Source organism: Dipodomys ordii, unplaced genomic scaffold, assembly GCF_000151885.1.
Source record: "Dipodomys ordii isolate 6190 unplaced genomic scaffold, Dord_2.0 Scaffold2, whole genome shotgun sequence".
NCBI lineage: Eukaryota > Metazoa > Chordata > Mammalia > Rodentia > Heteromyidae > Dipodomys > Dipodomys ordii.
In genome coordinates this window covers 2,351,045-2,364,297 of record NW_012267218.1, presented here as the reverse complement: position 1 = coordinate 2,364,297, position 13,253 = coordinate 2,351,045, and the positions used below count along the sequence as shown (strand labels likewise).

The following is a 13,253-nucleotide window of genomic DNA, read 5'->3' as shown; positions in this document are numbered from 1 at the left end:
TATCTAGCTTCCAGGACATTTCAGTTTTGGTGTTGGCATGACAAGGAGACCACACTGGGGCCTGGGGATGAGGAGCAGTAGTAGCAGAGCAATCACCAGGGCAGTGGACCTGTGGAGTGTTAAGCCTCCAGGGGTTGGCACAAGAGTTTGAACAGGAAGTCCAATAGGTGAAAACCATCTATGGTTGACCATGGATGCTTTTGTGATTATAGTACTAAGACCTAATTGCAGGCTGAGGCAGTCTTGTTTTGCCAGCTCCCTTGGAAGTAGCCTTTGAGCTCATAGATACACATTACTGAGGCCACAGTGGGGTGAAGGAAAGAGCCCTAGAGTGCTGGTCCTGCCACAGCCTAGCATGATGGTGGACCTCAGATTTCATTTGCTGAAGCCTAGGAAAGAGGAACTAGTCTTCGGAGCAGCTGTACAGAGGAGAGCTGAAGGCTCCAGTAGCAGTGACTGGGCAGCACAGCGTCCTGGCAGAAGGCGGCCCCTGTGCACTTGGCCAGGAGGTGCTGCTGTTCTGCCTCAGCTTCCCAGTCTCAAAGGTCCCACTCTAAATGATACTCCCTTGATTTCCAAAGGAGGTCTCATATTGATTGTGACATCGAAGTTGAATGTACCCTTTTCTGTTGACTAAACCTTAAAAAGGTTTGTCAAAGGACATAGCAAAGTACTGAAAAATAAGAATGCATACACAAGCTGGGTGCTGGTGGCTCACACCTGCAATCCTAGCTACTCAGGAGGCTGAGATCTGAAGATCACGGTTCAAAGCCAGCGCAGGCAGGAAAGTCTGTGAGACTTATCTCCAATGAACCACCAGAAAACTGGAAGTGACGCTGTGGCTCAAGTGGTAGAGCGCTTGCCATGAGCTGAAGTGCTAAGGGACAGGCCCAGAGTTCAAGCCCCACAACTGACAAAAAAAAAAGAATGCAATACACAGTGGTCTCAAATACTGATGGCATTCAGGTGCCAGTAGCTCACGCCTATAATCCTAACTATTCAGGAAGCTGAGATCTGAGGATCACAGTTCAAAGCCAGCCTGGGCAGGAAGGTCTGTGAGACTCTTCATCTCCAATTAACCACCCAAAAAACCCAGAAGTAGATAGAGCTGTAGCTCAAGTGGTAGAGCACTAGCCTTGAGCAAAAGAGTTCAGGGACAGCGCCCAGGCCCTGAGTTCAAGTCTCAGGACTGGCCAAAATGAATAAAATAAATAATAAAAATAAATAAATAATAAAAGAAGTGCTGCTGGTGAGGCTTTGGTTTCCTTTCCCTCTGGCTGGCAGGTCTCAGTGTGGATCGCCCCTGTGCTCGAGCTGTGAAAGTCGACTGTCCATACCCGCTCTCCCAGATCACTGCCAGGAACAGTGTGGTATGGGCACTCACAGAACAGAGGGCCCTCCTGTACCGGGAGGGCGTGAGCAGCTTCTGTCCTGAGGGGGAGCAGTGGAAGTGTGACATCGTCAGGTAGGGGCCTAGGAGGCACCACGTGCCTTCTCCTCTCTGTGTTTTTATCAGCATGACTCTCCACCAGACACCTGAAGGTTCTCTCAAGGTGTCAGCAGTCTGGTCCTAGGGACACTGTGTCCAACTCTGCCAACAGAACAGAGCTCATTTTGAAAAACATAGCTGTTCTTGTGTGACCCTGTTCAGAATCAATGATGGTATAGTTCAAATTCTTTTTTGTATCTCCATCTGGTCAATGAAAATTGATCCTTGAGCCTGTAACTTACTAGCTTTCTTTTTTACCATTCAAAATTAGTCCTTAAGCCTGGTGCCAGTGGCTCATACCTGTAATCCTAGCTACTCAGGAGGCTGAGTAAGATCTAAGGATCATGGTTCAAAACCAGCCTAGGCAGAAAAGTCCATGAGACTCTTATCTCCAATAAACTACTCAGAAAAAGCCTGTAGTGGAGCTGTGGCTCAATATTGGTAGAGCACTAACCTTGAGTACAAAGAGGCTCAGGGACAGTGCCCAAGCCCTGAGTTCAAGCCCCAGGACCAACAACAACAACAACAAAATAGTCCTTAGATCAGGATGGAGTTAGCCAGCCAGTGAGCAATCAGGGAGCACCTGGGAGTATCTGGGGCTTAGGTGTGCCAAGGTGGCCAAGAGCCAGCCCTCCCTCATCCATTGCCCATCTGGTGGGGAGCCACATACCCAACAAATAACACTTAGGACAGAGGATTCTGAGCAAGGTGCAGAGCGTGTGGCACCACGAGGTTCGCCCGCCTGCCCGCAGGGACCGGGGTAGCAGCATGCCAGAGGAGGCCACAGCCAAGCTTTGAAGCAGACAGGGACACCCCAGATGGGGGAGGGGAGGGGAAGCAGACCTAACAGAGAGGGTAGTGTCTGCTCAGGAACACCTATATAACACAGCCTGGCATGTGGGGTTGTTGACAGTCATCTTCTTAGGAAGAGAGAGAGTAGCTCATGGGCCTTAGGTGGTTTGCTCTTGCTCCATTAGTGGGCCTTCTGTATGTCTTTCAGACGCTGCCACACGCCTGCACAGTTTATGTGTATGGCAGTGTCTCTCAAACTCACACCTCCTTCCCTGGCACTTGATCGTCCTCGCCGGGGAGTAGGGGCATATTTCTTCTCTACACCAAGCCTCCCCAGAGACACTCAGGAAGGTGACCCTCTGCCTACTAAGGAGACTGACTCTGGTGTGCTCCTGCTCATTTTCAGTGAAAGGCAAGCTTTGGAGCCTGTCTGCATTACCCTTGGGGACCAGCACACTCTGTGGGCCCTGGACATCCACGGTAAGCTGTGGTTCAGAACTGGAGTGGTTCCAAAGAAGCCCCAAGGGGACGATGACCACTGGTGGCAGGTAGGTGCCAGGGCTCCCTGACCTGGAAATCCTCCCTCTTCCTACCTCCTCTCTTTTCCTTAAGGAATTGGCTTACTGTTCATCTTTACTATTTGGGTTAAACTTTCCTACGTTTGAATGCATTAAAAACGCCAAGAGCCAGGCCCCAGTGGCTCATGCCTGTAATCCTAGCTACTCAAGAGGCTGAGAGCTGAGGATCACTGTTTGAAGCTAGCCAAGGCAGGAAAGTCTGAGAAACTCTTATCTCCAATTAAGCACCAAAAAAGCCAGAAGTGGAGCTGTAGTTCAAGTGGTGGAGTGCTAGCCTTGAACACAAAAGCTCAGGGATAGCACCCAGACTGGTACAAAAACAAAAGCAACGATGACAACAACAAAAACATCAGCTGGGCACCAGTGGCTCACACCTGTAATCCTAGCTACTCAGGAGGCTTGAGATCTGAAGATCATGGTTCAAAGCCAGTCCAGGCAAGAAAGTCTGAGAGACTCTTATCTCCAATAAACCACTAGAAAACCAGAAGTGGCGCTGTGGCTCAAGCAGTAGAGTGCTCACCTTGAGCTGAAGAGCTGAGGGACAGTACCCAAGTCCAGAGTTCAAGCCCCACGACCGACAAAAAAAAAAAAATCAAGGACTTTTTTTTTGTCAGTTGTGGAGCTTGAACTCAGGGCCTGGGCACTGTCCCTCTTTTGCTCAAAGCTAGCACTCTATCACTTTGAGCCACAGCTCCACTTCTGATTTTTGAGTGGTTAATTGGAGATGAGGGTCTCACAGATTATCCTGCCCCAGGCTGGCTTCAAACCATGATCCTCAGATCTCACTCAGCCTCTTGAGTAGCTAGGATCACAGGCCTGAGTCACCAGCGCCCAGCCAAGGACTTTTCATCATAGGAAATAACTTGCAAATGTTTCTCGCATAAATAATACAGGCATTATTTATTTAGGTGTTATTTAGACATTCAGCATTATAGATTAGATAAACCCAGTGACATCCATTTGAAGATCGAGGTAATAATGATGTTTAAATCTGTACAAATGTGTTAAGAAAGGGGCCTAGACAATAGGTTAGGAACAATTAAAATTCATTCTTCTCTGTGTGCCCGAAAAGCCTCCAAGTAAATGGCATTTTAACAAAGGAGAATTTCCCACATGTTCCCAGAGAGGAGCATGCTGTGAGAAATGGGAGGCTGGATCCCGTTATCTTTCTGTGTGGTACATCCTGGCCAGTGGGACCTGGGGCAGGAACACCAGAGGATCTCCACGTTCTCTGGTTGGTACCATTTGGTACTGCTCCTCGTCTCCCTCCATGGGCGAAGGTCGCTCTGGCACATGTGAAATGTGCCGTCTTACATCTTGTGCCTCCATTGGTTCACTTGACCTGAGGCTTGTCTTGCTCTGGCTTGTCTGACTAAAATCTTTCAGATGAAAATGCAGGAAAACAAGTCAGATTTGCTACTTGATGACCATGTATATTGTGTACTATGTCTCTGAGTTAAATTCTAGGCCATATTTGGTAATACATAATACATATTAAAATACATGTTGTATACTTAAAAACCATACATAACATACACACATGCAAATACAGGTATATGTGTACATTATGTATTACTAAATTCTGTTTTTAAAGTAGTGATAAGGAAAACTCAATATGATTTTACTGTAGTATTCAGAGCATTATGAGAAAATTAACTTAAGAGGACCATCTTGAGGTACTTGGAAGAGTTATTTTAGAGACTCTGTGAGGTTCCTTTATAGAACTGGGGTCAGTGTTACTAGTTGGCTGCTAAACCTTTCTCTTTCAATTGGCAACCCCTTTGTGTGCTTATCTTGGGAGCTAGAACCAAATCTGTGCATTGGCCTGTGGCCTTGGCAAAACCTCTGCTGCCTGGTGAGAGGAATGTTTGCAGTACAGAGCTCCCAGCCGCCTATCACACACTGCATATGCGCCTTTGAGCAGGGCTAGACCTACAGGATCCACACGGCCAGGGTGACTGAGAGCTCAAGCAGGGGCTGGCGTGGCAGAAACTACCTACAGCCGCTTTAGCTAGGGCCAGCCAGTGTCCTTCCATAGACCAGAGAGGACACGTGTGTGTATGTGTCATAAACAAGTGACTTAAAGTAAAAAAGCTGGGTATTTGTGCTGGGTTTTTTTTTTTGGGGGGGGGGTCCCGTCGTGGGTCTGAACTCTGGGCCTGGCCGCTGTCCCTCAGCTCTTCAGCTCAAGGCTAACGCTCTACCACTTGAGCCACAGCGCCACTTCCGGCTTTTTTCTTTTTGCTTATGTGATGCTGAGGAATCGAACCCAGGGCCTCGAGCATGCAAGGCAAGTGCTCTACCATTGAGCCACCTTCCCAGGCCTTTTTTCTGGTTTTGTTTTTATAATCGAACCCAACTTGGAAAGGTATGAAAGTCATGTGGAGTCAGGCTTTGACCTGTCTCATAGTGAACTCTCAGACTCGGCTGCCCAGCAAGGACAAGTTCCCCTGGAGAAGACAGTTGCCATAAAGGATTTCTCTAGAGGTGTATGTGCAGATGCTTTTTAGGAATGTCTCCAAGGTGAGTTACACGGTAGAGCAGCCAAGTGGCTTCGAGATGCCTGGGATTGTTCTGGTCTAAGCTGGTAGTCCCAGATAACAACATAAATTATTTCATCAACACACTGGCATACCTTTGAAAGCTCATACTATGATTCTAAGTCTTATATGCCATTGTCAGTTGGAAACACCTGCGTTTAAAAGCAAAATTATCCTTTCTCACTCTGAGTAGACAGAATGTGAAAGGGTACTGTTGCTTGTTTCAACAGATCCACTTAACATAACATACCAACCTTTGGATGTATAATAGCTGTCAGGTGTTCTGCTAGCTCTGCCGTCCCTGTGCAGGTGTGTGTGCATGCCCAGTTGTCTCGTGGCTGTGGATATGTGGAACCTGCCCTGGGGGCAGGTGGACTCCTGCGACTGCACTGACAGTGGGCTTTGACGTTCCTCCTGCAGGTGAGCATCACAGACTATGTGGTGTTCGACCAGTGCAGCTTATTCCAGACCATCATCCATGCCACCCACTCCGTGGCCACCGCAGCCCAAGTGCCTGTGGAAAAGGTAGCAGATAAACTGCGCATGGCATTCTGGTCCCAGCAGCTTCAGTGCCAGCCCAGCCTGCTGGGGGTCAACAACAGCGGTGTTTGGATCTCCTCAGGCAAGAATGAATTCCATGTTGCCAGAGGAAGCCTTATAGGTGGGTAGATTACCTTTGTGTTTATGTTGGTGAGGTTTATAGGAAGCTTTTATATATATATATATATATGCATATTATATATTATATATACATATATGCATATTGTTTTTTTAGAATTTGTGCACCACTGACTCACGCCTGTAATCCTAGCTACTCAGGAGGCTGAGATCTAAGGACTGCGGTTCAAAGCCAGCCCAGGCAATAAAGTGTGTAAGTCAACCCCAGAAAAACTGGAAGTGGCACTGTGACTCAAAGTGATACGGCACTAGCCTTGAGCAAAAAAAGCTCAGGGACAGCTCCTAGACCCTGAGTTCAAGCCCCACAACTAACACAAATTTTTTTTTTAACTTGCAGTGCTGGGGCCTCACATGTTTAAGAATAGCTTTTAAGATCTCAACTTGAAGTGGTGCTGCAGCACCACAGATAGAAGTGCCTGTGAGAAAGGTTCTCTATTCTTTGTGGTCATTTGTTCTCTCTTTTTTTTTTATTTCAATCTATTATTCCTAAAACTTGGTCTGGATAGAATGCAATCAGTTTGTTATGAGAATCTATTGAGATATAAGGAAAACAAATGGAGCTTTTTAATTATTTTTGGTGTTCCTGGGGCTTGAATTTAAGGCCTGGGCACTGTTCTGAGCTTTTTTGTTCAAGGCTAATGCTCTACTACTTGAGCCACAACTCCACTTCCAGCTTTTTTGGAAGTTAATTGTAGATAAGAGTCTCACGGATTCTCCTGCCTAAGCTAGCTTTGAACCGAAATACTTAGACCTCAGCCTCCTGAGTAGCTAGGATTATAAGCATGAGCCACCAGCACCCAGCTGGAGCTCTTTTTTTGTTGTTATTATAAAAGCAATATACAGAGGTTTATAGTTACATAAGTCAAGTAAGAGGACATTTCTTTGTGACAGTGGCTCCTCTTACTCTCTCCTAGTTTTTCTTTTTTTGGCCCGGTTGTGGGGTCTGAACTCTGGGCCTGGGCGCTATCCCTCAGCTCTGCAGCTCAAGGCTAGTGCCCTACCACTTGAGCCACAGTGCCACTTCCAGCTTTTTCCTTTTTGCTTATGTGGTGCTGAGGAATCGAACCCAGGGCCTCAGGCATGCAAGGCAAGCATTCTACCACTGAGCCAACTTCCCAGCCCCTCTCCTAGTTTTTCTTTACCATCGTTTTGTTGGTGGTGGTGGTGGGTAGTGGTTGTGGGGCTTGAACACTGGGCCTGGGCGCTGTCCCTCAGCTCTTCAGCTTAAGGCCAGCGTTCTACCACTTGAGCTACAGCGCCACTTCCAGTTTTCTGATGGCTCATTGGAGATAAGAGTCTCACAGACTTTCCTGCCCAGGCTGGCTTTAAACCATGATCCTCAGATGTTAGCCTTATCAGTAGCTAGGATTATAGGTGTGAGCCACCAGCTCCAGCTCTTCTTTGTTTTGTTGTTGTTGTTGTTGTTGTTGTGCCTGAACTCTGGGCCTGAGTGCTTTCCCTCAGCTCTTCAGCTCAAGACTAGCGCTCTACCACTTGAGCCACAGTGCCACTTCTTGCTTCTTCTGCTTATGTGGTACTGAGGAATTGAACCCAGGGCCTCATGCATGCAAGGCAAGTGCTCTACCACTGAGCCACCTTCCCAGCCCTCTGGCTCATTTTTATGTTAATAATTTCACAGAATAAAAAAATTTGAAATCTAGAGAAAAAGATAAGAGAATAATTATGACCACTGTTGAATTTCTTGCCCAGGAGGACATCTGTGTATTCTCTTCCCTGTGTGGCCTCTCTGGGCAAGATGTGGCTCTTCTTGACAGTAGTCAAGAAGAAGTGAGCCGGGCGCTGGTGGCTCACGCCTGTAATCCTAGCTACTCAGGAGGCTGAGATCTGAGGATCGCGGTTCAACGCCAGCCCTGGCAGGAGAGACCGTGAGACTCCTATCTCCAATAAACCACCAGAAAACCGGAAGTGGCGCTGTAGCTCAAGTGGTAGAGCACTCGCCTTGAGCTGAAGAACTGAGGGACAGCGCCCAGGCCCAGAGTTCAAGCCCCATAGCTGACAAAAGATAAAAAAAAGTTCATAACATTCCATCTCCAACAAAATAACCACAAAAAGCCAGGCTGGAGCCACCTTCCCAGCCCCTGGAGGCATGATTCAAGTGGCAGAGTATCAACTAATCAAGTGGCAGGCCTTGAGTTCACAGCCTAGTACCAAAAAGAAAACCAGAAGTGGGAAGGTAGCTCAGTGGTAGAGTGCTTGCCTTGCATGCATGAGGCCCTGGGTTCGATTCCTCAGCGCCACATAAGGAGAAAAAGCTGAAAGTGGCGCTGTGGCTCAAGTGGTAGAGCGCTAGCCTTGAGCTGAAGAGCTGAGGGACAGCGCCCAGGCCCAGAGTTCAGGTCCCACACCTAAAAAAAAAAAAATAACCAAAATTCTGAAGTATTTTCTCCTTTTAATGCAGTCTTCCTATTTATTCTTGGCAGGGACTCACTGGGAAAACGTTGTTCCCCGGGGGACAGCTTCTGCAACAAAATGGGCCTTCGTGTTGGCTTCCACTGCACCCTCCAAGGACGGTCAGTCAGTCTTTGCCTGCTTGAGAAATCTAGCTCAAGGGTTAGCAGTTGAAAAAGTTCAGGCTGCTGTCTGTCTGTCCTCATGGGGCTGTGGCAATGTTGTTGGCCAACCCAAGTGGCTGAGCCGAAGCCTACATCCATAGGCAAGGGAGAGGTGAAGAGATAGGAGAGCACCAGCAAAGCAAGTTGAGACCCTGCATTCACATCCCAATGCTGCCAAAAAGAAAGGCTTTATTCTAATTAAAGACTTCCAGGCTGGGAGCTGTGGCTCATGCCTATAATCCTAGCTACTCAGAAGGCTGAGATCTGAAGATCCCAATTCCTGACAAGAAAGACTCTTTATCTCCAATTAATCACCCAAACACCAGAAGTGGAGCTGTGGCTCAAAGTGGTAGAATGATAGCCTTGCATGGAAGCATTCAAGGACAGTGTGTGGGCCCTGAGTTCAAGCCCTGCGACCAACAAAAAAAAGACTTCACAGCCCATTATAAATGGGTCAGAGATGCTATGCCAACATCATAGCCTTTATTGAATCTCATATGCTCTGCTTTCTTTCCATTTTTAAAAATACCTCAGCTGTGATCTTAAGTGCTGGTCATAGCCTTTCCCGGTAATTTAGAAGTGCATGGCAGCTCCCGCCCTCCCGTTGTGTGGGTTCAAGTACGTGAGCCAGCGTACCCAGCCAAGTAGCAAAGGTTGCCTTCAGACAGGACAGGGGTGGCCTGGGGCAGGCAGCAAGCAATGACAAATATGAACCTTTTCCACAGGAAGCTCCTTGTGGCTATGCCAGAGCAGCAAGGACCTGTGCAGCGTCAGTGCCCAGAGCCCACAGTGCCGCCCCTCCACCGTGCAGCTGCCCCCCGACGCCGAGATGAGGGCCTACGCTGCCTGCCAGGATGCGCTGTGGGCCTTGGATTACCTTGGCCAGGTGTTTATCAGGACCCTGTCTAAGAGCTGCCCTACAGGCATGCACTGGACGAAGCTGGACCTCTCCCAACTAGGTACAGTGTCTCCTGTGATTGCCATAAAACCGAGTCAGAGCCGGGCGCCGGTGACTCACGCCTGTAATCCTAGCAACTCAGGAGGCTGAGAGCTGAGGATCTCAGTTCAAAGCCAGCCCAGGCAGGAAAGACCGTGAGACTCTGATCTCCAAGAAACCACTAGAAAACCAGAAGTGGTGCTGTAGCTCAAGTAGTAGAGCGCTCGCCTTGAGCTGAAGAGCTGAGGGACAGCGCCCAGGCCCAGAATTCAGGCCCCATGACCAACAACAACAACAAAAAAAACAAGTCAGGATGTAGCTGACAGAATGCCCTCCACACATTCACCATGGGTGAATTCTTGGCTGATGTTTGTCAGTTGCTGGATCACAGGAGACTACACGGGCTCCTTAAGTTTCTAAGAACCTTCACGTTGCCCACTGCCTACAGTTTGCAGGTTTTCAGAACACGAGGAATTGTAGGGTGTTAAGAAATTGCCACCAGAGTCGCTTGAAATAGTACTGTAGGTGCAGCTGTCTCTGCCACTCCTTGTGAATATGGAGAAGCTCTCTGTGACCTTTCCGTTAGACAAGGCAGTGTGCCCTGGAGCAGACAGAGCACGTCTGTGCCTCCTCAGCCCCAGGAAGAGAGCCCAGCGTGGGGAGACATGCAGCGTGTGTAGCGTGAGCTTTCATTCAAGCAGTTCATGTGCTGCTACTGATTGCTTGTCTCTGAACCACCCCAAAGTGTAGAGAGTCATGGATTAAAGCTAGCCCAGGCAGGAAAGTCTATGAGATCTTATCCCCAATTAACCACCAAAAAGCCATAAATGGACCTGTGGTTCAAATGGTAGAACCTTAATTAGCCTTGAGCAACAAACCTTGGGGATAGCGCCCAGACCCTGAGTTCAAGTCCCAGATTGGTACAAAAAAGGAGGAGGGGGAGGGGGAGGGGCTGGGCAGGTGACTCAGTGGTAGAGCGCTTGCCTTGCATGTATGAGGTCCTGGATTCAATTCCTCAGCACCACATAAGCAGAAAAAGCTGGAGTGGTGCTATGGCTCAAATGGTAAGAGCGCTAGCTTTGAGCTGAAGAGCTAAGCGATGGCGCCCAGGACCAGAGTTCAGGCCCCAGAAAAAAAGAGAGAGAGAAAGAGAGTCAAGAAGAGATAGAGGGCTGCCTGCCCTTTTCCTGAGCTCTTCGGTACTGATGGGTCCCACCACCCCCATTCCACCTTGTCAGGCAGGCGTCTCCCCGTGCTCCTGGCCAGCCAGTGGCACTGAGATGCTCAGCAGGCCTTCGACTCCATTGTCCTGGGAGCACACCCTGCGGTGGGTGCTGCACAGCTGCCGGCTGGCACGGGATTCACCCCGTGTGTGACAGGCAGCACTCCGTCCTGGTCTCTGCTCTGCTCTGTGCTGTACATTTGTCTACTTTTTAAAGTCTTTACTGAGTTTTCTCATTGATACTGAAATGTTGGTGGACTCCTTGTGCCATTTTCTCCATTTCCTGAGAATGCAGCAACTCCAGAGTCCACAGACTCCTGCTGGGGCAGTGTGGTAGGCAGGTGCACTAGGAGGGGAACTTGCCTTTGCATTGTGGCAACTTCACTGCTAGAGCTTTTGCCTCTGCCAAATTAGCAAACTGCAGCCAGAGGCACCAGTGTTCAGCTGTCAGGCCCTCTCCAGGTATGGTCTAGGTTACCTGTGGGAAAGCATGTGGGTCAGATGTTTTAAAGTAATTACTTAAATCAGGGGCTTCATTTTGAAGCCAGTTGCTTCATTAAGATAAAGTTAAATCTGAGCCTGGCACCAATAGCTCACACCTATAATCCTAACTATTCAGGAAGCTGAGATATGAGGATCGCATTTCAAAGCCAGCCTGGGCAGAAAAGTCTATGAAACTCTTATCTCCAACTAACTACCAGAAAACCAGAAGTGGTGCTGTGGCTCAAGTGGTAGAGCGCTGGCCTTGATCTGAAGAGCTCAGGGACAGTTTCCAGGCCCAGAAAAAGTCGGAGTTGCGGACTAGGGACTGAGCCCAGGAGCCACCATTGGTGGGTGACCTTGACAAGGCGCCCCTCCCCCCAAGAAAAAGTTAAATCTGGGCTTGGTTGTACATGACTACAATCCCAGTGCTCTAGAGACTAAGATAGGAAAGTCATAGGTTTGAGGCCAGCCATTAATTGAGATGAAGTCTTGAAACTTCTTTTTTGCCCAGGCTGGCCTTGTGTCATGATCTCAATCTCTTGTGATAGATGTGACCACTGTGCCTGGCAAAAGATTCCTTAGATGATTGGTTGCTGAACCAGCTGTAAAGACTCAATACAGGCTTTTATCAGATTTATTGTAACCTTGTTTGGGAAGAAAATGTGCATTTAGCAGATATTTAAGAAGCCCCTAACATTATATTTCCCAGTATGCGTAAATACACCTTATGTCAGGCTTTGGACTGTTTAGCAAACTAATGCAATTTGTAGTGCAATTCATCTGGACACCACCTGAAATGAAGTATTTGGAGTCAGTATGTGTCTTAGGTAACAAGCCTGATTATGGTATGCAGTGATCTCTGTCCCTTAGGACTACATTGTTATTCCCAAAAAACTTGTTAATGGGAGAAGCAAAAACAAAGCAGGGAAGGCAGGGCAATGTCAGGTTGGGTTTTATGTTACAGAAAGCTCCCAGGTGAGCAGCCTTCCTCACCAGCCACTCCCTAACCCCCCTCCCAGCACACTTTTCTGGTTTAGCTCCCAAGTGATAGATCAGTGCCACTCCCTAGAACTGCTCACCACTGCCTAACCAAGAGAGCACAGAGGAGCCCAAGAGGGCTGGGGCAGGGAGTGGGCTGGGTGTGCATATCCTGTTGGAGTTCATTCAGCCCTACCGAGACCCGTGAGATAAAACTGCAGAAAAGCAAGCCCTTACTCAGACTTTTTGTCTTTCACTTGGCTCTTCATTCAGAATTGTTTGGTTTATGATGCACTGAAGTATATATTTTACTGCTAAAATAAATACTTTATTCATTCAAAGCCAACCTGGGCAGGAAAGTACATAAGACTCTTCATTTCCAAATACCTACCAAGAAGACAGAAGTGGAGCTGTGGCTCAGGTGGTAGAGCAGTTAGCCTTGAGTGAAAAAGCTAAGAGACAGTCAAGGCCCTGAGTTCATGTCCAGAGCTGGGGGGTGGGGGGTGGAGGGACACAATTGTACTCCGAATAGAGAAAAGTGGAAATGACCCAAACACCTATCAACAGGTAAATGCAGAAATTCACCATGGTGTTTCCATAATAATACTTGGCAGCAAAAGGAGTGATACATAGCCGAAGCTCGCTCACACTGGAGTGGATGAGCTTTCATTCTGCGAATATTAGCCTTGGAGTACAGGGTACTGACAAGGAACGGACTGCTCCCATGGATTAATTTATCAAAACTAGACTTGAGCTTGGTGCTTGTGGCTCACTCCTATATTCCTCACTGCTCAGGAGGCTAAAATCAGAGGATCACATTTCAAAGCCAGCCCAGGAAAACTGCATCTCCAGCATCACAAAACTGCATCTCCAGCAAAAAAGCTGGACTGGAGGTGTGGCTCCAGCCAAGCAAGCGCAGAGTTTAGAATTCAACCCCCAGAAATGCCAGAATTGGGACTATCTATAGGTTTTGCTGTCCGTAA

General features: G+C 48.1%; 1 protein-coding gene across 2 annotated transcripts in view; it reads left to right on the top strand.

The window, feature by feature from the left end:
• The window catches only part of Tecpr2 (tectonin beta-propeller repeat containing 2), a 57,093-nt gene that overhangs the window by 27,333 nt on the left and 16,507 nt on the right, over nt 1-13,253 (top strand). For both annotated transcript variants that reach the window (XM_013016650.1, XM_013016656.1), the window contains 5 exons: nt 1,285-1,465; nt 2,688-2,829; nt 5,820-6,060; nt 8,519-8,608; nt 9,376-9,609. In XM_013016650.1, the coding sequence (XP_012872104.1) occupies nt 1,285-1,465; nt 2,688-2,829; nt 5,820-6,060; nt 8,519-8,608; nt 9,376-9,609 (888 nt within the window). The remainder of the gene's footprint in view (nt 1-1,284; nt 1,466-2,687; nt 2,830-5,819; nt 6,061-8,518; nt 8,609-9,375; nt 9,610-13,253) is intronic.